The sequence below is a fragment of the Sinocyclocheilus anshuiensis genome, unplaced genomic scaffold (genome assembly GCF_001515605.1).
Source record: "Sinocyclocheilus anshuiensis isolate Anshui unplaced genomic scaffold, SAMN03320099.WGS_v1.1 scaffold38, whole genome shotgun sequence".
In the NCBI taxonomy this organism is placed as follows: Eukaryota; Metazoa; Chordata; class Actinopteri; order Cypriniformes; family Cyprinidae; genus Sinocyclocheilus; species Sinocyclocheilus anshuiensis.
In genome coordinates this window covers 1443339-1469130 of record NW_015544213.1, presented here as the reverse complement: position 1 = coordinate 1469130, position 25792 = coordinate 1443339, and the positions used below count along the sequence as shown (strand labels likewise).

The 25792-nt window shown below is 36.4% G+C and overlaps 1 protein-coding gene across 3 annotated transcripts in view; it reads left to right on the top strand.

Moving 5' to 3' along the window:
- The window catches only part of LOC107697142 (protein EFR3 homolog B), a 45701-nt gene continuing 19909 nt past the window's right edge, over positions 1-25792 (top strand). For 2 of the 3 annotated variants that reach the window (XM_016497793.1, XM_016497792.1), the window contains exons 1-6: positions 16771-16894; positions 17010-17160; positions 19291-19412; positions 20682-20831; positions 24232-24366; positions 24669-24747. In XM_016497793.1, the coding sequence (XP_016353279.1) occupies positions 16788-16894; positions 17010-17160; positions 19291-19412; positions 20682-20831; positions 24232-24366; positions 24669-24747 (744 nt within the window). In that variant the 5' untranslated portion in view covers positions 16771-16787. Of the gene's footprint in view, positions 79-371; positions 523-14400; positions 14478-16401; positions 16530-16770; positions 16895-17009; positions 17161-19290; positions 19413-20681; positions 20832-24231; positions 24367-24668; positions 24748-25792 lie in introns of those variants that run through there. The other variant, XM_016497794.1, reaches the window with a different exon arrangement.

Here is a 25792-nt window from a genome sequence, read left to right as displayed (position 1 = left end):
ACGCTGTCAGTGACAAGGCGCAGGAATTTGCCCAGAGCTGAAGGGATGCCATGAGCTGAACAGCCTGCAAAAGACTCGGTGATTAACTTTAAAAAGAAAGACCTCCAAACCTGAGAGACAGCAAGAACCAGGCGCTTTACAGGAGACTTTTTGTTTGCTTGCTTTAAAAATCAAGATTTTGAAGGATTTAATAATATTATATCAGTAATTCTTGTTTTTCAGAGAGATTATAATTGTTCTAATACTCAGCATTGGATCACTTTGCTAATTTGCTGTCTGCACTTTGTATTTGAGCACATTAGAGGATTATGTGAGTTGCAAGAGAGCAGGCTGCTTTTATACTGATTATTTTCATCCATGGGTTTATTTAGATAACCAAAGGACAATATTTTGGTGACTTTTAAGAGTTGTTTGTGAGTGTTGGAGCTGGTATTCTTATGCCCATGGCTGTCCCTGAACCTGTTGCCACCCGGAGGTTGGCACTGGACTGTCGTACCCTGCTGGATCACCGCCCGAGTCGTGGTAAGAGGTCCCGTCTCTGCAAGGATACTGATGTATTCTTCTCACAGAATCAGATTCACTCAGTTGAGTGGCATTGTACTCATGATGCAACTCTAGAGTGATATCATTGCACAGTTTTTAAGTATATGAGTTTGCTTAAGAATTTCCAATTTGATTGATTGAATCTTTTGAAGTAAATATTGTACGTTTTTGGATGAGAAGACAAGTGCAAAGTTTAAGAGTGCCGTCTGCCAATGCAAAACTCTGCCATGATGCAAGAATGTTGTGGGTGGTTGCCAGGGTGTTGTCAAAAGCATCTCTAATGAAATTCCTTGCAAAAGATGACAGTGCAGAGTAGGGTTGGGTATCGAAAACCGGTTCCATTTTAGAACCGGTTCCAAATTTCCAAGAACCAGGTATTCGATAAGACGCGTGCATTTCGATTCTGCTTAACGATACCTGCGTTCGCATTTTAATGTGATTAAAAACGATTTAAGTGCAGGAACGGAAAGCGCGAGCACAGAGAACTGAGGTCGTGGTACGGGTTCCTGGTTTGTGTCCGTTCTCGAACCGTTCCGTGTATTTCCACTGTAGAAAAGGTTGTTCCTGGCCGAAACTTGACTTCTTTCATATTTGTCGACCAATATGCAGAAAACTACGTCTGTATATCATCATAAACACAGCCGTTTTTGTCTTACGTGAACGTAAACAGATGAGAAAGAAAACACACATACAGTATTTTTAGATCTGCGTGCGTTCTGTGTTAAAGAGACAGCAGACTAATAAACGCGCTGCCTGTCATTAATGTTAATCAAAGAACAAAAGAAAATCATTCACTGATCTTGACTGAATATATTTAATAAGTTTAATTGATTAATCTATATTTTATTTATGAAAAGAAAACTATGCAGTGTTTTGAAACTTTTAATTACAGTTTCTGTACCTGAAATTTTGTTCAGTTGTATTTATTTAGGATATTGCTAATTGATTTGTTTGTTTCTATCTTATTACTGACTGTTTACTTGTCTTTAATTTATATTAATCTAGTTGTTTTTGCTGTGGTATTTTTTTTTAAAGCATAGGCAAAATCCCTCTTGCAGTGTTCTGTAGGCTGCTGATTTTTGCTCGTGTTATTCAGCTGCAACAGAATGCTTTGTAAAAAGACACAATAAATGTTTGACATCTAAATGTTTGACTTAATTTTTTTTATATTGGATTATTTTATTGGAATCGAAACTAGGAATCGATAAGAATCGGAATCGATAAGCAGAATCGGAATCGATACCCAACCCTAGTGCAGAGGTACCTGGATGCTGAAATCGTGACAGATGTATTTATTGCGTTGTCATGGAAACCCCATCTGTGACTGACACTTGGCATCTGCGCTCTGGATGGTTTTAATTAAGCGCATTTAGTTGCTAATTAGCCAAGCCAAATTCCTGTGTAAATGTCACTCGGCTGTTTGTGGACTAATACCTTTCCAAGATCTGCTAATGACAATTCTGACAGGTTAGTGTCATATTTTTAATAGAAAGTCTTCTAAAAATGTGCACATTCACGATTGCTCCAGCTCCACAGCAACTGGGTTCAACAGAGTATTTTCTCTTGTTTTAGTTTGTTTGACATTTGCCAATATGTCAGATTTGCTTTGACGTTCAAAAAACATTGATTGGTATTTTTACCAGGCACTGAATCTTCAGTTTCATTTTTACTTGTAGTCTTTTGACATGTAGTCCAGCAGTGTTATTTTAGTGGTATTTATATGGTATTATAGTATTTATTAATGTGTATTATCTTTATTATTGTTAATAATAATCATAAATATGCCATATATTAGTATTTTGAATTAGCTTTTATTTTTATATTTTAAATTATCGTTTAAATTTATCCAGCTGGTGGCGCCCTAGGCGACCGCCTAGCTCGCCTATGCCTAGAAACGGCCCTGTATGTGTGTGTATATATTTATAAAAGAGCAGTATTTATAAAATATTATAGTATATATTTATAAAAGAGCAGTATAAAAAGATCGAAATTTTTTTTCGAGCTTGGCCCTTCATGACGTCATGATGGACGGAATTCTTTGTATGGGCACTTCTCCTGGAAGAGCGCTCACATCAACCAGAGCAAGATCAGTCCATCAACGCGCTTCACTCGGGTTACGGAAGTCGTCTGCAGCAATGCTCTTTACTTGCTCGAGAAGAATGTCACCAAAGAAGTGTGTTTTTGGATGTGAAGGAAAGATAACCTTGTTCAGCTTTCCAAAGAACTGCATCAAATTTCTGTGTTTTGTTGGCAGTCGACGCGTAAGTGCTCGCGACTCTTTCGCTCCACCCACGGCACACCTCCAGGAGCTCCATTTCGTTTGATACTGAAAGATGGAGCGGTCCCAGTGATAAAAGATCCCAGTCATGAGTCAGAACTGCAGGCGGTAAGTAGAACTGCATCAAATTTCTGAGTTTTGGTGGCAATCAGCGCGAAAGTATGTAAACAACACAAAAGTGCCCGTGACTCTTTAACTCTTCCCACGGCTGTTTTTGGAGAGAATCGTAAAGCTGTATTTTTCTTTTAGAAATCTGATAAAACTAAAGACTCTTCGGAGATATGAAGGATGCAATACAACTCTATAGGTACTCAAGATTAACATGAGATTGGCCAAAACTGTGTGTGTTATGTCCTCTTTAACAAAAATAAATAAATAAATAAATGTTTACATATGATCATAACATGCTTCTAAAAGTATTTGGGATAAAATATCTATTTATTGTGGTGTTGGTATTGCATATCTCTTGCAATCTAGTGTCACTGGAAAATTTTTAGCAAGTGTGAAAGCCTACACATTAGCTGTGCTGTTTGTGTGTTGTATGTTTACCACAGAACACACATGTGAGAAGTGTAGGAGGAGAATGATGGATTGCAGGAGGAAAACCATGCCATCTGAGAGAAAGAGAGAGAGAGCGACAAAGGCTATGTTTGGAATAGCATACTAACATACTGCTCTAAAGCCCTATTCTGGCAGTAATTATTTTTCAGGGGGACGTAATATAATTTCAGCTTTTATAGGTAGTAGTTGGTGATTTAATTGCCATCTGATTGGGAAATGTCAGTGTTTTTCTCTGATGTCCCTGGAGAAAATTCCAGGCTGAATTAACTACTGCTTTTAGAAAAACTCCAGGGTCATGTGGGAATTTGACTCCTGAATCAATATCTCTTGGAGGAGGAACTGATGGAAAAACTACTATTTTTGGACCACATTTGCATTTTTAAAATGGCCAAATTAGCAGCAACAGGTGTGTAAAGCATAACATTTTCTCTTAGATTTATATGAATGTCATAAACGCTAGTGGGTTTTGAATATTCAATCAATTTATGATTTATATAAATATTAATTTATTTATATTTGCAGGGCTAGAATTAAAGGGGATGGCATCCCCCTTGTTGAAAAAAAACCCAGACAAAAAGCATCCCCTCTGTAAAACCACCATCCCCCCTTACTATATCCTTTAGATTAATAATGTTGTATATTATGTAAAACTTATATAATATACAGCCATAGCAACCAAAATTCTCTTGGTATGATAATTTACGAACTAAATAACGGCGATTGGCCAAATACAATACAAGCTGCGCACATTTTTCACGCAAAATGGTTTAAACGCAACTTTTGATGTTCTATAAAAAGAAGACAGTAGAATGTATGATATTTCCTTGATTTGAGTTTAAAGACATTCGCCTGACATAACATTATTATGCTGTATATGTGACTGCGTGCGAGGGACAAAGAGACGATACTAAAGCATGATATTATCGAGTCACTGACTTTGCGGAAAACAAACAAAAACATATAAAAAAAAAAAAGTCCAAAAGCATTGACTGCATGATGAAGCCTGTTAGAATGCAGTTAGAAGTATGCCCCTATAATTCAAGTAATAAAAGAAAAAAATACCCTTGCATTAGTTTTTATTTTTCTATATTTATCACACAAGCAAGAGTGCTTTCCTGAATATCAGCATGTGTGTGCGATCGCAAATGTGCTCTTAATTTTATACAACAGTGCAGCCAACACGGCAGTGTTTCGTTTCTGAATGAAATTTTTTTTGAGCGAATCGAGTGAGCCAGTGATTCAACGATCCATTCATAAAGGTCACTTGCTTCGTGATTTCGTGCTTCGTATATTTATGTATATACAGTATATGAAAGTATTTTTTATTTACTTATATTACTATGCATGAGTTTTGTCTTTTGAAGAGCCAATTTTTATTATTTACAGACGTCCTCCTGAATTTTTTTTGGGAATTTTTACTGTGTAATAGGGCTTGTTTCTGATACTTATACACTACTGTTCATTAAAGATTGGGGTCAGTAAGGTTTTATTTTTAAAGAAATTAATACTTTTAATTTTTTTTTATATACAGTTAATCAAAAGTGACCATCAAGAAATTTATGATGTTACAAAAAATGTCTATTTCAAATGAATGCTATTCTTTTGAACCATCTATTCATCAAAGAATCCTGAAAAAAAAAAAATATCACTGTTTCCACAAAAATATTAAAAGCGCAACTGTTTTCAAAGTTGATAATATGATCTGAAGGACCGTGTGACACTGAAGACTGGAGTAATGATGCTGAAAATTCAGCTTTGCATCACAGGAATAAATTACATTTTAAAATATGTTCAAAAAGTAATCTTGAAGTTGTAATAATTTCACAATACAATTGTTTTTACTGTATTTTTGATCAAATAAATGCAGCTTTGGTGAGCATTAGAGACGACTTTCAAAAAGATGATAAAATCATACAGATTCCAAGCTTTAGAATGGTAACAGTATACATAAAAATGTTTCAGTATTTTCAGAAATATATAACAATACTGACTAGACAAGACATGCTGCTTTTTACTTTGAAGACATTGTAGTGATGTTTCTTTAAAAAAGCATATTTATATTTCCGTTTTTCCCAAGTTTCATGAATTAAAATCAGCAGTATACATTGTATGCTATGCAGTAAGCGGTACAGTAGTATTTGATTCTGAACACAGCCAGAGAAAGAGAGAATCTAAGAAAGAGGGAGGAGTTTCTGCCAAGAATGAATGAGCACATCCCACTCTCTCCTCCTCTCTCTCTAGCCCCTCCCTCTTTGAGTGGTGATTGGTGAGCAGGTGCACACTCGTGCGTGCAAAATGAGTGTTATTTTTTTGAGACCTGCATGCGCAGGCTGGTGCAATAGCCAAGGTCATCCCAGCAGCATCATAACTTCCCCCTCACTGTCCATTAGCATGTGCGATCTCTCCCGTTTTGTATCGCATCACTTTCAGCCGTCAGAGCAGCAGACCGCATGTGTGTGAGTGTTTAGGCTGAGTGTCTCCAAAAATCCCTCTGTAGCTGCATCTAAGACGCTGAAGGGAAGGATTGAGAAGAGAGAGAGCAGCTTCACTGACATCAAGAGCAATGTATGGTAAGCACTGAGCTTTGTTTGTGTGTGTGTGTGTGTGTGTGTGTGTTCTGCAGGGGTTTGTGCGTAATAAAGGGAAACTGGAATCTTCCCTGACTGCATTCCTTGAGCACTCGGACATGACTTCTCTTTAGTACATCCAGTGACTCTTGATAAACCCAAGTGTGCATGCTGTCAAACAGACGCTGTCTGCTGTCATGAGATTGCTTTATTGTAGGTTTGTTTGATTGCTCTCATGGTGGCAGGTTTCTTGTGTTGTTGAGTTTTCTGAGTCCGTACATGTTTGTTTGATCTGCTGGTTTGTCTTGGAGATTTTAGCTGATATGTCATTGTCAATACAGCACATTCTGTACGTTTGATGACCCTTCAGTGCAGTTACTGATTGTGGTGTTAACAGATCACGTTACGACTGGATGTTTATCGATCAGGACACAATTCGCCATGTGATGACAAGTTAGCAGGGCATGTCAGCTGATCATGTCACAGGAGAACTGATTAATGCAATCATAGATCACACTATTGCATAAACTCTGATTTTCGCCTCACTCTTGCTCTTTAATAGCTCAGGAAACTCAATGGATTTCTTGTAGTGTTATCATACTGTTCGTAATATTTTGCTTTTCCCCTGAGGTCCCACCAAGTTTAAGTCTTTTTGGGCTAAAAACATAGTCATATTTTAGACCATTTTCATTACGATTTTCCACTCTCGTTTTGAAACTTACAGTTAATTCCAGAAACCTTCTCCTTCCTTCCCTCCCTCTCTAATTTCCAGAAATCAGTAATCCATGCTAAAATATGCCGCAGATGTTGATATAGCCCACTCATCTGTGCAGCGTCAGAAAGTTGCCAAAAGTACAGTTTCAGTAAATGGTTTTTTAAGATGTGCATAAATTCTATTGTAGGCCTGGGCAATAAAACGGTATCGATATTTATCGACGTTACACCTTCTTCGATAACGATATAAAAAATGTTCGATATAGTGCACGATATAGGCAAGTGCTATGAGTGACGCAGACAGCACACACACACACACACACACAAACATGAGTGCTGTGCCTGCCTGTGATGAGGAGATTGTGATTAAAAAAATGAATATTAGTCGAAATTAAAATAAACATTTGCATTTGAATGCAAAAATAGTACAATCAAATGTTAGATGTACATCAGAGAGCGTCATCAGTCAAATGTCAATAATTATCGATACCGAACGATATGAAACATTATATCGTTGATACATTTTTTAGCTATATTGCCCAGCCCTATTCTATTCTATCATATTTTCCATATCACAGATTGCACTAACTTCCATTTTTATTACAGATTCGATTTTTTTATTACATATTGCACAGGTTTCCCAGGAAGTTATGATTTTGTTCTCTTAAACACATGGGATGGATTTTTATAACACTTAGGCCTATTTATTATTCACCACATTGGCTCTGTAATTGTACTCTGCACAATGACAGTAAAGGTGAGTCTAATCTCATCTAATGATCAGTGTAGAAATTAAATATTAAAAATAAATTCTTAATTCATCATTACTCATATTGTTGTTGGACTTAGACATTTGAAATCATGTGATTGTCTATGATGGGCAGCTGGTGGTTTCAGGTAGAGATGTGTGTGTGCATATGCTGGAGATGTCTTCTGAGGCGGCCCTTTCCCCTGGTGTGTAAAAATAGAAGAATGTGGGCTCTAGTTGTGTGTTATATAACATCACTGAAGGGCAATACAGCATCTCCTAATGCTGACCCACTGAGCTCTTCACATTGCTAGATGTGTGTGTGTCCTTGTGTTTTTTGAAGATATACTTCTGTACTTTTAGTGAGATCTCACTACAAATAGTGAAATTAATGTGTAGAAACAATTATAAGTAAGCCATTCACTGACTGATTCTCAGTTTCTTTCTGGTGCTTTTAAAACAATGGTGTGAGTTTGGAGCCAATGAAAGATGAGATTTAATGTTTCACATTATGCTTTATAGGGTTGGGCGATATGGGCAAAAATTCATATATCGGTATTTCTTGGCCGATTTGCGATATACGGTATATATCTCGGTGTTTTTGTATTTGTATGAAAATAAATGAGAACAAAAGCACAGAGTTGTGTTAGACTATTTTGATTACCCCATTACAGTCAGTTTACAGTCAGTGCTATCATGGAAATAGACTTGTAGGTTTAAAATTCTACATGTCACATTTATTGTCCAACTACAGATATTTCAGCGAAATGTATATTTTAGTGAGAATTATTGTGCTCCTATTTAATTGAGCTCCGTCTGTTTGGAGCGCATGCGTGCGGCGACACTCGTTCACGTTCACTGAAGTCTGTGAAGTTTAGCGGAGAATCCCAAAGTAGAAGGCTCATGGCATGCACTTCTGACAGAAAAATTGAAATATTTCCATGGCTTTCTAACATTTACAGATGGAGCATATACCTGTGAAATGTAAGTTATGCATTCAGGAAGACAGCACATCTCAAACACATTAAACAGCGTGAGTAGCCTAGAGTCTCTGTCAGCAGCACACACAGCCTTTCTGTCAGAGCATATGACAGGCCGAGCCGCTTAAACTATGCGAAACAAAATTATAAACTATGTCTTACCAGTTTTTAAAGGCCTTAATATGAAGCTTGTCACATGTTTAGAACAAATTGGATTATGCACTTTCTCCGCAGCAGCTCAGTCTGTGTCCTCTGCTATATTTTCAGATGCACTCGTATCAAACTACTGTATATCAGTATAAATGGTATTGCCTCATATCGAATCGCTTCTAAAGAAAATATCGATATATCGTACAAACTCGATATACCGCCCAGCCCTAATGCTTTACTCTCAAGAAGTGATATAAATATAAATGACCATACTTTAATATGTATTCATAAAAACATCCAAATGCAAACTTTGAAATCAAAATAAATGCAATTTAATTTGCAATATGTGCCTGCTTTGCAATATGCAGTTCGAAGAAAATATAATATGCGCAAATCCAAAAACTTTAGGCAGGTGGTCGATGAAATGAAGCACTTCACTATCATTAAACAAAAATTGGCACACTGCCACTGCTGCTCCCAAAGAGCAATTCAATAAATCAACACAACGTTTCGACTCTAAGGTCTTCGTCAGGCAAGTGTACAGAAGAGTACAATTTATATCAACATAATCCATCACACCTGACATGATTAGTCAACTAATTACCCAATCATCCAATAAACGGAATTTATTTTTTTCAAAAAGTAAAATACAAAATAATCACACAAAAAAAGACTCTTCTGTGCACTTGTTGTTTGCCTGACGAAGACCTTAGGGTCGAAACGTTGTGTTGATTTTAATAAACTGATCTTTGGGAGCAGAAGGGATGTACGATATTATCGGAACATTATAAACATTGGCATCGGCCCGATATGAAAAATTATGCCGATATGCCTTGCCGATAAGACAAATAACTCACATTTGCTCAGGGTATGCTAGCGATAAGATCACGTCAGCAGTGTGGTCATTCTTGAAGCAAACTTTTTAATCATCTGAATGATGATTAGATTAACTGTTTTGGATTGCCGCACTCAATTTGGGAATACAAGTACGGAATGTGTCATTAAATAAATTTTATATTTACAAATTAATTTTATATATGCAGATTTATTCATTAATGTGTGTGTGATTTCTGCACAGGAGAGACTTGGTGTTGTTTCCAAACAAAAGGAAATATATCGGTATGTGCATCTGCTATCGGCCAAAATGTGTTGAAAAATATCGGCATGTCAGATATTGGCAAAAATCCAATATCGTGCATCCCTAGGGAGCAGCAGTGGCAGTGTGCCGATTTTTGTTTACTGATTGTGAAGTGCTTTGCAATATGTCTCTACTTTTTATAATAAAATATCTTTTAGCCAGACTTTATGTAGGGCTGATATATTGATTTACACTTCTTTCCTATGTTGTTTGCAGTGTTTAAGTTGGAACATTCTTTATGATTTGTAATCCCAGAATTTTGCATTGTAACTGGCTGAATACCCTGTGAAGTGCACTTTGTTGTGGGGCTCTGTCGAGCATTTGGAACGTACATTGTAATCAAGGAACCTTCTCTTCATAATCAAGGCTCTGTTGCAGCTGGGAATGCTGTGCTGATTGTGAATTTATGCAGGTGCGAGAGAGAGGAAGCAGGCGGTTTCTGGATTCAGCCTTGAGACTACACTCAATAATTCTACAAAAAATATTGGCAGGTGTTGCAGAAAAGCAATATTGGTCCCTGGTTATAATGAATGTCTGAGAGTAGTACTGATCTACTATTTCTTATTTAAGGCATGATGAGAGTCTGACATTGTGGTAAATCAGGATTAGTTGATTAACATGACGCCTGAACAGATCAGATACCAGAATTTAGTTTTAGCCCTGAAGATTAGATGCTTTTAAAGGCACTGATTCTATACATTTGTCTTTTGCTTTAAAAGCCTGTTTATTTGGGTAAAGGACGGTGCGTATATGCTTTTGCTCGAAGCCATGTGGCATCAGAGAGTGGAGCAGATTTGTTTCTGATGGAGGAAACAGTTGGAGATGCTTCCTGCTGTTTAAATGACCGTCATTAGCATCGTCCCCTTCCTTCCCTTCCTCTCTAATCTTCTTCCTTCTGTCTGTTTTTAATAAGCATTTTCTTCTCTCTCTCAGTATCAGTCTGTATAGAATGTGTTTGGATCTATTGATTTCCCCCAAAGCTTTGTCCATGTGACACAGTTTGGTTAGCCTGTTGACACCGCAGATTAATCAATGGTGAGAGTTCTGTCAACATCACAGATTCTGGCACAAATAGAGGACACAGAGAGTTCACTCTTTCCCATCTGTGGCTAAGCTATTGCTATAGTATTGTACACAACAGAGGAAAGACTGCTTGATAAATTACAGAATATGAGCTGTTATGCTGTCTGAGAGTATAAGTGGTGTTAGTGTAGTGTTCTGTGTGGTATGCAAAATGCATAATTTGTCAGTGTGAAAAAAACTTCCCAGACATCATCAAGTGAAGCAGAAACTATTTGTAGCCAGGAAACACACAAATGTGGAACACCAGTGACTACATGAAGTGATGAACGCTCAATAGTCATTATTAACTATAGATTAAGTATAGACACATCTTTGGGACCAGTGTAAGCATGTTTCTGACCAGGTTTCAGAAATGTAATTTGGCCTTTCTGGCCACTGCTGCGGTGACATTGAAAATCTTACATTCATTGATCTTGTACATCATTTATTTTATGCCTTGCAAACAAATGTTTGTTTTTTCTATGATGTGATTGTTGTCGTTAATTCTGCTTGTTTTATCACCAATATAATGTTATCTAGTTGACTGAAATAGATGAGGTTTTGGTGAAATTGCAAGGATGTGTTGCCATTTTCCAACAATGGTGTGTTTATGAATTGAGTTAAATTATAGCTGTATACTTTCCAGCTTGTTGCTTTTTTTTTTTTTTTTTTTTAAGAAAATTACTTTAGAACATTTTTGTCAAGAATGTTTCTTTTCTGTGAAAAGAAATTGAAGAAAAAAAATGTATAATTAAACTATTTATATAAAAAATTAATTAAAATAAACATTTAATTAAATTTAATCCTTGAATAAAAGTGTCATTTCTTACAAAAAAAAAAAACTTAACTCCAAACAGTAGTGAATTTTGGCATGACTAGTCAAAATCTTAAGTAAAGGCCCATCTGGCCAGCAGAAAACATCCTTCCTGACTGTTGTTGTCTAGATTTTACACTAAATTTGTGATGTTTGTGGGGAAAAAAATGCATAGGTGCAATATACACAGAAGTATAAACCACGTGTATTGGTTTCATTTTATGTCAAGGAAGAGCCAGTTGTGTGGGTTTATACTCCTAGAGAATGTGCTGGTGGTGTTTTGATTATGACGTTGAGCTGGTCATGTTGCGAATCACCATACGATCTAGTTTCAGTGAAAACAGAGCAGCCCAGCCTTGACTAGTCAAGCATGCAGACAGTGCCTATCGCGACAAAAGTTTGTGTGCTCCATTGGCTTAATTGGCATGACAGATAACATTGCATATGCTTTACCAGTCCAGTCTCAGACAATGAATAATAAAAGTTTTCTGCATTAAAGACCATCTCTCTGTGTCTTTATCTGCTTGATGGAGATTTAATTTGTAGGAGAGAGACACAAGAAGGAAACACAGCTGTTTGTGAGGGGGTGGCAGCTCTGGCTGTCAGTGTGGTGCCGTCTCTGTTTGTTCATGTGGGTACAGAGTCACGGCGCAGTGCAGCAGCTCTCCTTCTCTCACGTGGCAGCAGCATTATCATAAAACCTACAAACCCTAAAGGATTAGTTAAGCTAACAATGGTATTTCTGTCATCATTTACTCACCTTCATGTCTTTCCAAATGTGCATGATTCACAAAAGTGTTCAGCAGAATCTCAGAGGTGCTCTATTACATAATAATAATAATAATAATAATAATAATAATACATTTTATTTAAGGCGCCTTTCAAATCACTCAAGGTCACCGTACATCATGAACAATAAATAAAACAGCAATAAATAACAATAAACGGCAATATCAATGAACCATAAAAAGAAAAGGAGCAGTTAAAAAAACTCAAGAATTTTCGAAATAAAAGGAAGATTTGAAATGGGACGGAAGTTATCTAAATTGTTAGGGTCTGCACCAGGTGGATGGGGACCAGGAGCTTTCAAGCTCCAGAAAAGAGCTAAAAGCACCATAAAGGTATCAGTAGTCCATAAGTCTTCTGAAGCCTTATGATAGAGTTTTATGTGGAACTAAGTGAAATTTGATTTTCGAGGTCACACATCGTTCAAAAGTTTGGGGCCAGTAAGACTTTTTTTAATATAGATTTTTATATATGTATTTATATAGCAAGCATGCATTAAATTAATAAGAAGTGATAAGTCAGTTGATGTCTATTTCAAATAAATGGTGTTCTTTTGAACTTTCTATTAATCAAAGAATAGAAAAATATGCAAAAATATGAAGCAATTGTTTTCAACATTGATAATAATAAGAAATGTTTCTTGAGCAGCAAACCAGCCTATTAGATTAGTCATGTGACACTGAAGACTGAAGTAATGATGCTGAAAATTCAGCTTTGCATCACAGGAATAAATTACATTTTAACATTCAAATAGAAGCCGTTACTGTTTTACTGTATTTTTTATCAAATAAATGCTGCCTTGGTGAGCATAAGAGGCTGTACGATAGTATGTATTCTGCTGTACTTACACTATATTCCAAGTCTTCTAAAGCCATATGATAGCTTTGTGTCAGAAAATATCTAAAAAATTTTAGTCATTATTTGCAAACAGTCTTTTACTTTTTACATGATGCCCAGTGGCATTGGTTGTCCTGTATTTGCAAATAATTTGAATATGATAAAGTACTAATATACAAAAACTATTTTCCGTGAATAATGACTTATTCACTTTCATTGTATATGCAAAAGAGCAGCCTGAATATTTTACTTATACTTTTGCGTTTGAAAGGAAGTCAATGTTTGGAATGGCATGAGGATGGAACATAAATGGGTTCAACATAAACAGGGACATTGAGTTGAGCAGTGGGGTAAAGCTTCTCTTTGAAGTCAAAATGGAGCAGAAGCTAAAAATAGAGGCGCCTTGGCTCTTGTTTCTCAAACACTCATTTTAGCGGAACAGATCAGAAAAACCATTCGCAGATCGGAAGATTTTCCCCTCAGTGACGTCATTCAGAGATTAAGGTCTTTCTGCTCTCAAGATGAGCCAGATCTCCATGAAATCTGTTTTGTGACTTCAGAAATGGATTTTATCTCACCATAGTTTTCAGTTAATACTGTGGAAGAAAACACAAGTTATGTTTGCCTCCAGAAGTTCATTGTTTCGCCGTCACGCTGTTCAGTGGGACACGTGTGACTCATCACTGCTGAGAAGCGTGGGCCAATCGGATCACAGATTTCCCTCTGCATATTGGCAGCCGATGTCAGACGGTGTGTTATATGTTGCATGATTTTCCTCAAGGTTGTCTGTGTTTGACAGATGCAGCTTGTGCCATTTCCGACCTGCACGAAGGACCGTCCACAAGCCCACACATCGCCTTGTGAACGTCCCACTAAATTCCACTAATGCCCCCCCCCCCACACACACTTCCGGAAGAGTGTATATTGTGAGCTAAAATGTTTACAATATTGTCTCAAATTTTGGTCAATAACATTATATATTAGAAAAGGCTTATCTCCCATTTCAAGAAATGTTATATGTTTATAAGATGACAGGCTTGTGAGGAATACGACACTTTGTCAATGTCTTGAAATCGCTTTCTGTGGTGTTGATGACAACCCAGAACCCTTTTTATGATGCCATTTGTGGGCGGAAATCAGCTGTCTTTCTAAAATCAATGCCACTTTGCTTACAGAAATGAATCCTTAACCACATTTGCTCTTGATTTTTCTCTCTCTGCAGGGGTGTGTGGTTGTTGTGGAGCACTGAGGCCACGCTACAAGAGACTGGTGGACAACATCTTCCCTGAAGACCCAGAGGTGAGAGCATTCCCTCTCTCTCAACTCCATTCTTCAGAGAGAGTCTATTTACAGTCAAACAGCCCTCGTTTGCCTCTCAAACCGCTTATTTGCAATTGCATTTATTCTGTCGGCAGATGCTTGCTTTTCGAGACCACTTAAAAGAAAGTGCATTTAATGTGTAAGAGGCAATTACCAAAGCAGGTGTCCGAGGATGCAAGCGACTCTCAGTCTTTGCTGAGACAGTTCAACACCATTTTATGTTATTTTCTGAAAAGCTATCCACCTGAAAGCTGAGATATCTGAAATATCTCCTTCAGCTCATGTTCGTGAACCTGTGCGCTGCGGCAGTTCAGTAAATTAGTGTTCAGTGTGGGTTAAAACCAGCAGGAGTGAACATTACTATAATGATTCTCCAGCTACAGAAAAACTCCTACAGATAACTTTCTTCTTTAGCACCAAAAACTCACTGTCCATGTAAATAGATGGACTGAGTAGTTTCCATAAATCTATATGCTACATTGTCTCCCTAAAGATTATTTAATTGTTTACTAATTATCCAAGACTCAACTAGTCAGTGAGGTACTTGCAAGTTTATCTGCAATGTTTTATGCATCAATATTTCATATTTTTAACAGCAGTAGATGAGGGGATAAAATGAATAGAAGAGTTAAGGGAGCTGAAAGTCACTTCCAACTTAGACTGTCAACTTGCTAAAACATTTTTAGAGAAGTTGCATTTCTAAATGAATCCTTTTAAAGTGCTGCAGCCATCTAAGCAATACTTTTGTAACAACTTCACTGTCTTTATAGGGGGAAGTCGTGGCCTAATGGTTAGAGAGTCGGACTCGTAACCCAAAGGTTGCGGGTTTGAGTCTCGTACCGGCAGGGATTGTAGGTGGTGGGAGTGAATGTACAGCGCTCTCTCCCACCTTCAATACCACGACTGAGGTGCCCTTGAGCAAGGCACCGAACTGCTCCCCGAGCGCCGCAGCATAAATGGCATAAATGGCTGCCCACTGCTCCGGGTGTGTGTTCACGGTGTGTGTTCACTGCTGTGTGTGTGCACTTTGGATGGGATAAATGCAGAGCACTAATACCGAGTATGGGTCACCATACTTGGCCACATGTCACGTCACTTTATTTCAAGTTCCTGTCACTACCGTAGGTCACCAGCTGTGAGCAATATTCCCGTTACTATGCAGAATGCATAAGTCTTCTTCTTGGAGGACTGTGATAGTTTTGTCACCCTGTTGGAGTGTGTTTTTGCATTTCGTCTACATTCTGTTTGAATGCAAATATACATCCCATGTAGGGATGCACAATTTATTGGTACCATATTGGTTACTGCCTGATCTGGATTGATTATGGATGTTTATTTATGCATGCTTATTTTTAATTTTTAAAGGTCTAATAAATAATGCTGTTAAATGTAATCTTTAGCAAATCTCAAAATTAACATCTGTTTTCCTTACTTTCATTTATAATTTCTTGATACTTGAATTCACTTGTATGATTAGATGTGAATTTTGACAATGATACACTACCATTCAAAAGTTTGGGTTCAGTATGTTTTTTTTTTTGTTAATTGAAATAAAATACTTTTATTCAGAAAGAATGCATTAACTTTGTCAAAAGCAACAGTAAAATAATTTATAATTTATAATATTACAAAAGATTTCTGTTTCAAATAAATGCTGTTCTTTTGAACTTCTTTTTCATCAAAGAAAAACATAAAAAAAACGTACCAACACCAAACGTTTGTATGATAACGTTTGTATGACTTTTACAGTTACTAAAAGTTTTTTTTACTGATAATCAAGCCCAAAAAGATTGAAACGTCATTCTTGCCCTGTTCCAAGTGTGCTGTGTTGATGATATTGATACTTTCTGTGTGTGTGTGTGTGTGTGTGTGTGTGTGTGTGTGTGTGTGTCTGTTTGTCTAGGATGGGTTGGTAAAGGCCAACATGGAGAAGCTGACTTTTTATGCTCTGTCAGCTCCAGAGAAGTTGGATCGTATCGGGGCGTACCTGTCTGAGAGATTGTCTCGTGATGTAGCTAGACACCGTTATGGGTACCGAAATTCATAATAAGCCTGATCTGATATACCCATCTTGTGATATGTAATACACCTGTTTTTCTTTCTTTTGCTCCTCTTGCCCGTATTCAATGTGTGTTTGTCTCTTCAGGTATGTGTGTATTGCGATGGAAGCCCTCGACCAGCTGCTAATTTTATATTGATTCTTTGTGTGTGTGTGTGTGTGTGTGTGTGTGTGTGTGTGTGTGTGTGTGTGTGTGTCTGTTTGTCTAGGATGGGTTGGTAAAGGCCAACATGGAGAAGCTGACTTTTTATGCTCTGTCAGCTCCAGAGAAGTTGGATCGTATCGGGGCGTACCTGTCTGAGAGATTGTCTCGTGATGTAGCTAGACACCGTTATGGGTACCGAAATTCATAATAAGCCTGATCTGATATACCCATCTTGTGATATGTAATACACCTGTTTTTCTTTCTTTTGCTCCTCTTGCCCGTATTCAATGTGTGTTTGTCTCTTCAGGTATGTGTGTATTGCGATGGAAGCCCTCGACCAGCTGCTAATGGCCTGCCACTGTCAGAGTATCAACCTGTTCGTGGAGAGTTTCCTGAAGATGGTGCGGAAACTCCTGGAGGCTGACAAGCCCAACCTGCAAATCCTGGGAACAAACTCGGTATGTACACACTGTTGTATGGTAGTTCGCTGATGCAGAGGGTACTGCACTGAACTGCAGTATTCTATAAAATGTATTTAAAAAATCTTTATCCAATAATCACAAATCGATGGGATAGTTAAGAAAATTAAAGGAATAGTTCACCCAAAAATTAAAGTTAGCTGCAAATTTACTCTCTGGCCATACAAGATGTAGATTGAGTTTGTTTCTACATCAGAACATATTTGGAGAAATTTAGCATTGCATCACTTGCTCACCAATGGATGCTCTGCAGTGAATGTGTACCATCAGAATAAGAGTTCAAACAGCTGATAAAAACATCACAATAATCCACAAGTAATTCACACGACTCCAATCCATCAATTTACGTCCTGTGAAGCAAAAAGCAGTGTATTTGTAAGAAACAAATCCATCAACTAAATTACCACTTTTTGTCCCATTCTAATTGTAAAAGTGTGTAATATGGCCCTTTTAATGCTCTGTATTTTGGACCCCATGTGCAGTGAAGGTTTGTTTTATATGAAAATTTTAGCCAGTTATATAAAAATATGTTTGCTGATGAACATTGCAGATGAGTCATAAACAAGCACACACACTGCAATGCATTCATCTAAATGCAATCAGGACATGGACATAAAATCAAACTCAATTATAGATCAAAATTAGTCATCTAGGGCATTGAACATGCACCCACATTAAACGTATAAAATGCAGTACTTAAACTCAGGGTGACTAACCCATTTTATTTTATTGTGTATCATCCAGAAAGCAGTGTATTTGTAAGAAACAAATCCATCAACTAAATTACCACTTTTTGTCCCATTCTAATTGTAAAAGTGTGTAATATGGCCCTTTTAATGCTCTGTATTTTGGACCCCATGTGCAGTGAAGGTTTGTTTTATATGAAAACTTTAGCCAGTTATATAAAAATATGTTTGCTGATGAACATTGCAGATGAGTCATAAACAAGCACACACACTGCAATGCATTCATCTAAATGCAATCAGGACATGGACATAAAATCAAACTCAATTATAGATCAAAATTAGTAATCTAGGGCATTGAACATGCACTCACGTTAAACGTATAAAATGCAGTACTTAAACTCAGGGTGACTAACCCATTTTATTTTATTCTGTATCATCCAGAAACACCTTAGCTGCATGCTGCAGATATCAGTCACATATAAAAACCCCTTTTAAACAGATTTATTTCTCAGTGGTGTTTCACAATGACCTTTTTTACCTGGAAATGCTAGGACAGAGATGCGTTAGTCAGAACTGCACCCACATCTGTTCTCTGAAGGTTCAGTTGGTTCGGCAAAAGCCAAATTGCATAATAGGAAGGAAATGTTGGTCCAGAGTTTGCAATGCAATTATTTATTAATTACAGATTTGATATGCAGGCACTAGTTTAAAATGAGTCATTAAATAATCTAGGTGACATGGTCTCATTTATCAGTTCTCTACTTTTTCTATATTAATGCATTTTATTTTTATTTTATTCACGACTTTAGTGATCTTGATCTAAAATAGCTCAAATCTATAAATAACCTAAAACCTGTTAAATGATAAAAGATTAATTTTTTAGCCTGAAACAAATACGGTAAGACTTTCTATATAACAGATTAGTAGTTCATGTACATGAGATATTAATATACATGCAAATATCTGCATGTGTGAAATTATATGTTAGTGTAATACATGATTCATACATGATTAATGACATTTTTAACTATTCAAATCTGCATTACCTAATGAACCCATCCTAATATTAAAATAATGTATTAATGTTATTAATTTAATTAACTTACTTCCATGCAGGTGAAGCCTATTCCTCTACAGTATATGAATATTTATTATTCTTGTTTGTAGGTGTCAGAAAAGCTTTTATTGTCTAATAATGATGATGAGGTGACAGTGCTGTCTGTCAGGGTTAATGTAGAACAAAACAACATCACATTAACATTTAATCTTTGATTATACCATCTCATAATAATCACCCACTAGCTGGCCCTGGGTAGAGCAGCATTTGCAGTCTTTTCAAGGAAATGGGCTTTTAACCTGATTTGGCTTTGGTTTGTCTAGTTATGTGATTAACGTATTTCTATTGAATTGCTCTCATTTGCAGTTTGTGAAGTTTGCTAACATTGAGGAGGACACCCCCTCATATCATCGCAGTTATGATTTCTTCGTGTCACGGTTTAGTGAGATGTGCCATTCCAGCTATGAGGACCCCGACATCCGCACTAAGTGAGCAAACACTTATGCACACATCTGACAGTGTGCTGCAGTCAATCCGGATGGGTGGATGCAAGCATAGATAGATAGATAGATAGATAGATAATGGGTGGATGGATGGATGGATGGATGGATGAATGGATTAATAATCGGTAGATGGAAAATGGATGGATGGATGAATGGATAAGAGGATGAATGTATGGATGGAATAGGTAGATGAATGGAATAGTTAGATGTAGGGATCCACAAATAAATCTTAGTTTCACAAACATGAATTAAATTCACAAATAAAAAATATATTCACAAATATCTTTTTATTCTACAAACACAACTTTGCCTGGCATTTATTTGTGAATTGCATCCTGTGCATTTGTAGATCGCTAGAAAGCAAAGCATTTGTAGAAAGCAAAACGTGATTGGTTATAGCAAGAACATGCTATGATTGGTCAGCGAAGTGTGGCTGTTATCTGATTGGCTTGAGCAGACGGTGGGTGGAGTCCATGCATTTGTGGATTGTCAGCGTCTTTGACGCTAGAAATGTTTCAAAATCTACAAATGCACAGCGAGCAATCCACAAATGCGTGCAGCGATCTACAAATGTACAGGACGCGATTCACAAATGAATGGCAGGCCAAGTCGTGTTTGTGACATAAAATGTATTTGTGAATGTTTTTTATTTGCAAATCTCATTTTATTTATTTGTGAATTTAATGAATGTTTGTGAAACAGATTTATTTGTGGATCATAATCTATTTATTTGGAATAATGCAACAATTCTACCCCTATACTTATGGAACAGCAGTGATACGGTGTTTCCTTGGTTACCGCTGTAAACAAAGCAGAACAGCGCAGCGCTTATGAACGCTGCTTTAATATGAATTATACAGAGACGAGATGAAAAGAAAATATCATCTAAACTTTTCTAAAGACAGTCAGTTCCCCTCAGAGATACATTCATATAAACTCCCACCCCCAAATGTATCGCGATTCGTTTAACATCTCAACCGATTTGAATCGTCACATATTTGTATCAATTTTCAACCGGCTCGCGGTGAATCGTTACATCCCTAGTTAGATGGATAATGGACGGATAGATAAATGGATAGGTAGATGGATAATCGATGGATAATGGATGAATAGATAAATGCATAAAGATAGATAGATAGATAGATAGATAGATAGATGGATGGATAAAACATTACAGAGAATATACACTATATACATGCTATACACACTATATACAAGCTATACATCTCATTTCACATCACTTACTCGTCTCAGAATTCGAATGGCTGGCATCAAAGGTCTACAGGGTGTAGTGAGGAAGACCGTAAACGATGAGTTGCAGGCGAACATCTGGGACCCTCAGCACATGGACAAGATTGTCCCCTCACTGCTCTTCAATCTGCAGTCTGGTGAAGGCACAGAGAGGTGAGAGTGTTGGGCTTAAATTGGTTAATAATTGTCTCACACGAACTTGTCTTCCTCCAGGGATGCTTGGCAGCTCTCATAGCTGAATCCTCCATTGAGCCAGATAATTTACATTTACTAATTACGTGTATATAAATGGAAATATACTGTTAAGCATATTGCACTGGATTATCCAGCTTTTAATATTACTACGCAGCAGTTTTATTAAGAAATTTCAAAAGTAGATTAGAATTTTTTTTTTATATCTTTCAGATATTCCAGAATGTTTGACAGTAGTCTCCTATGCTCACCTAGACCCCATTTATTTGATCAAAAATACAGTAAAACAGTAATTTTGTGAAATTACAATTTAAAATAGTGTCTATGTGAGTGTCCCACTTCAGGTCCTGAGAGATTGTGGTGCCCAGGAACCTGTTATCAGTTATCAGTGTTGAAAACAGTTGTGCTGCTTAATATTTGATAGAAAACTCTGATGCATTTTTTCAGGATCCTTTGATAGAAAGTTAACAATAACTAACCAAGTCCTTACTGTCACTTTTGAAAAAAAAAATCAAAAGTTAATATTATTCATCACAAATTAATAAGCCTTTTCGTAATATATGTGACTTGAGTTAGGGTTATGGCTACAGCTGATTCACGCCAATGCAAATCTTTTAAATTTTGCATTAACACAAAAAGTTGCAATTGAATTCGAAATTGACCTATAGTTAGACCGCTTCGACGTGTTGTGACGCGTCATACCAAATCGCTCCCATTATAATCAACAAAGCTGACTCCTTGTTGATGCACCCCCTATGCACCCATAATTACACCACAGGTGGAGACATTAATTACTCCATTCTGCTATTTGGTATGTGCTAATTGCCGTTTGATGTAAAGGGCAGCTGATAATTGACTCTTCCTGTGAGATGTGCACATTTCAGATGGGCAAAACTGCAAGACTGGTTTAGTGCAACCACAGCAGTGAACTAAAACACAATGTACTTTTATTTCTGGTCAACTAAACAGTCCAGCATCTTTCTGGATGTGTGGCAGGAGGGTTTGTTAGCTGAGGTGAGAAGAGTTTCTGCAGATTTAGCCCAGCGTCATGTGGTTATATAACCGAGGGACCGTGAGCGGAGCAGCAGACTGACTGACAGCAGGGTGTGTGAGGGCAGAGGAACAGTGTGATGAATGATGAGACGAACCCTGTGAGACCCTCAGATTTTTTTCTGACACACTCACACACAGTGAAGCTCACACAGGAAATTTTCCATTATACATGTCAGACTTTCAGACTCCTATACAAAAAAGCATTTTCATAATCTCTGTTTTGTCTGTTTTCTTTTAAAAATTTTCTTGAGAAGCAAGATAATCAGACTTGATAAGACTCAAGTGACTCTATAGTTGCAATCAAATATTAAGCTGAAAGACTTTATGTAGTTCTGAGAAGTTTAGTTGTGTACTATATTGTAATATTGTATTGTTTTTAATTTCAGTCTTTCAATCTCCTAAATTACATTTCTTTTAAAATTAAAAATGTTCAAATTAAATTTCTTGTAAAAACAACAGAACAAACCTAAGATAAATTTGCTTGGGAGAAAATGTGTACAAGTACTTGACAAGACTAATGAGTCTCTCTAGGTGCTGTAGCATATTTTACAGGGTTTTAAGAAATTTAAATAATAACAATGTAAGAATTACTATCAAATTTTGTTTTTTTTTTGTAAAAAAAAAAAAAAATCATCAGAACATACTTAAGAAAAATTTACTTGAAAAGCAAAATATGTATGTTAATAATAAATTATAAGATTCATGTGACTCAGTAGTTGACTGTCTTGCTTTTAATGTTACTAAACAATTATTAGAATTATTATCAAATATTAAATAAAAAAGATTTTATATACAGGTGCATCTCAATAAATTAGAATGTCGTGGAAAAGTTCATTTATTTCAGTAATTCAACTCAAATTGTGAAAATCGTGTATTAAATAAATTCAATGCACACAGACTGAAGTAGTTTAAGTCTTTGGTTATTTTAATTGTGATGATTTTGGCTCACATTTAACAAAAACCCACCAATTCACTATCTCAACAAATTAGAATACTTCATAAGAAAATAAAAAATAAAACTTCACAATTTGAGTTGAATTACTGAAATAAATGAACTTTTCCACGACATTCTAATTTATTGAGATGCACCTGTAGTTGTAGCAAGAATTTATGTTATATTCAATATTATATAGTATTGTTTTTAATTTCAAACTTTCAGGTTAAGTAACTCAAATAGAATTTTCTTGAACTGTTTTGTCATGTTTTCTTGATGAAAAGACCATCAGAACATACTTAGGACAAATTTTCTTGAAGAAAAATATGTATGATAACATCTTGACTTACATTTTGAACAACATTTGGAATAAGTGGAGATTAGCCAATCATAATAGAGGTGATATAAAAGTCTTAAAGTTACAGTAGCAGGAAAACTGTGTTTTCTAAATGTATCTAAATGATGACATTTTTAGTGCAAGAATCCTTGTCTTCCATTAGAAATGGACTACTAAAAATGGGCTACAGATGGTCTTTTTACCATGGGAAAAACAGACTGAAAGATTTTACTTTTTTTTTAAATAATATTTTAAACTGGAATGCTAATGTGCGTTGAACTTGAATCGTGTCTAGCCGATATCTGTTTTAAAGCAGTGGGTGAGAAATTCACTCCTTGATTTTTTAATAAAAGCCTACTTTGATATTGTTGACAAGCATGTTTATAGTGCATTATTTTCAACATGTTTCTTGCTAGTGCAGCAAAAATATGCATAGTGCAAGTAATTCATGTGCGATGTATCTGGTTGCCATGACAACCCCAAGGCTTACTGCTGCTCAACGTAATCATAGTAAAAACACAGAGTGTGAATTTGTTAACAATAGAAAATTTAAAATGTATTTTAAAGTGTGACTGACCAAATCGACTGGGTTGGTTTGCCCCCAATCTATGTTTTTTACTTGTAAACTCATTTTATTTGTCAGTATGCTTTTATTCAGCTTCTTCTCAGAAACCAAAGTTCTGTTTAAATCCTCTATCTCTTTCTGTTTCCTCTGCAGTCGCTCACCCTCCCCACTGCAAGCCAGTAAGAAGGAGAAAGAAAGCCCAGCCGAGCTGACGGAACGCTGTAAAGTTGCAGTAGCAGGAAAACTGTTTTTTTTAAATGTATCTAAATGATAAAATTTTTAGTGCAAGAATCCTTGAAATGGACTGCAAAAAATTGGCTACAGGTGTTTGTTTTTTTTCTACTTGTAAACACTCATTTTATTTGTCAGTACGTTTTTTATTCAGCTTCTCAGAAACCAAAGCTGTGTTTAAATCCTCAGTTGAGAAGAGCTGAAAACAAAAAGCCTCCCTCTCTTTCTGTTTCCTCTGCAGTCGCTCTCCCTCCCCGCTGCAGGCCAGTGAGAAGGAGAGAGAAAGCCCAGCCAAGCTGACGGAGCGCTGCTTTCGGGAACTGCTGGGCCGTGCCGCCTATGGCAACATCAAGAACGCAGTCACCCCTGTGCTTATGTAAGAGACACCCGCCACATATCGTGCCTGCCAGCTTAGATTATGAAAGGCTGAGAATTTAATTTTGTTAATCTGTGCAGGTATTGCTTTATTTTTTAAGGTATAGCTGTATGCCACTTAAAATTTTGTGAATTTAGTGAATTCTAGAGAGACTTAAGAGTAACTCAGAATATTTAATACTCATGTTCAGTTATGGAGTATTTATGACTTTTTAATTAATCTCCCTGCGGGTGGAGTGAATCTAATTTTTCAGTCATTTTTGGCTTCATTTCCTAAACTCGAGCTGTATTCTCTCACCGCAGGCATCTTGATAATCACTCGCTGTGGGAAGGCAAAACATTTGCAGTGCGCTGCTTTAAGATCATCATGTACTCCATTCAGGTGAGTTCAGTCCTCTTTTAAATTGAGACAAGAATCTAAACTCGCTTGTTGTTATTATGAAAAAAAATAATAAATGGAAGAAACGTACACTAATGTTTACTTCATGATAAAAACTTGAAGAAAAATACTTGAAATAAATGCCATTGATTTTTATTTATTTTGTTAATTTTATTTAAGTATTAATTTTTTTTTATTATTTTAAATTTATAATAAATAATTTTGGGTGGCACTAGCTGTTTGTTCGAATGTGTTTAATCCTCATCCGTCCCTCAGGTCACTTTGACACAAAACTCATTTTTAAAGATTTTTTAAAAATCGAGCTTTGATCGTTGTGTTATGAGACTTTTTTACTTTTGTCACACTTGAACCGGGAATACATGAAAAAAAACTTGAGTGAATTCGAGCAGTTTAACTGGGTGCTATAAAAAAAGTATCAAAAGTGTCCCTCGTGTCGCCACTGGAAAAGCATGGAATTTATGAAAAAACTGTGGATTTTTTTTATTTAATTTTGTCACACTTGAGCATGGAGCACACACACAAAAATTTGACTCGATTCGAGGATTCTGTGTGTAATAAAATAAGGTGTAATAAAAAAGTAACAAAAGTGTCCCGCGCGTGTCATTTTGACCCGGCCATAGGAATGAATGGAATGTCCGAAAAAAAATGCATTTTTTTTATTTATTTGAGTTTTTTTACTATATAAAATCTGACACAATCCAGAAAAGATGCATACCCAAACAAAGGGCTGAGGCTGCAGAATGTCCCCAATGCACAAAAACTCACATACCCACACACACACACAAACACACACATGGCACACACACTCCCATTGAAGCACATTATAGCATGTATGTTTCTGCTGGGAAATGACTGTCATTTTGAAATGTTTTTTTACTTAACACGTTTAAATTTGAGTGATGGGGTGGAGACCAATGAGTTTATATCATATTTATATTTTTAAATTTATCTTTTATATTTATTACATATTTATGAAACTGTATGAATATGCATGTGTTTGGATTAAAATTCAGTATCAATTTCATGT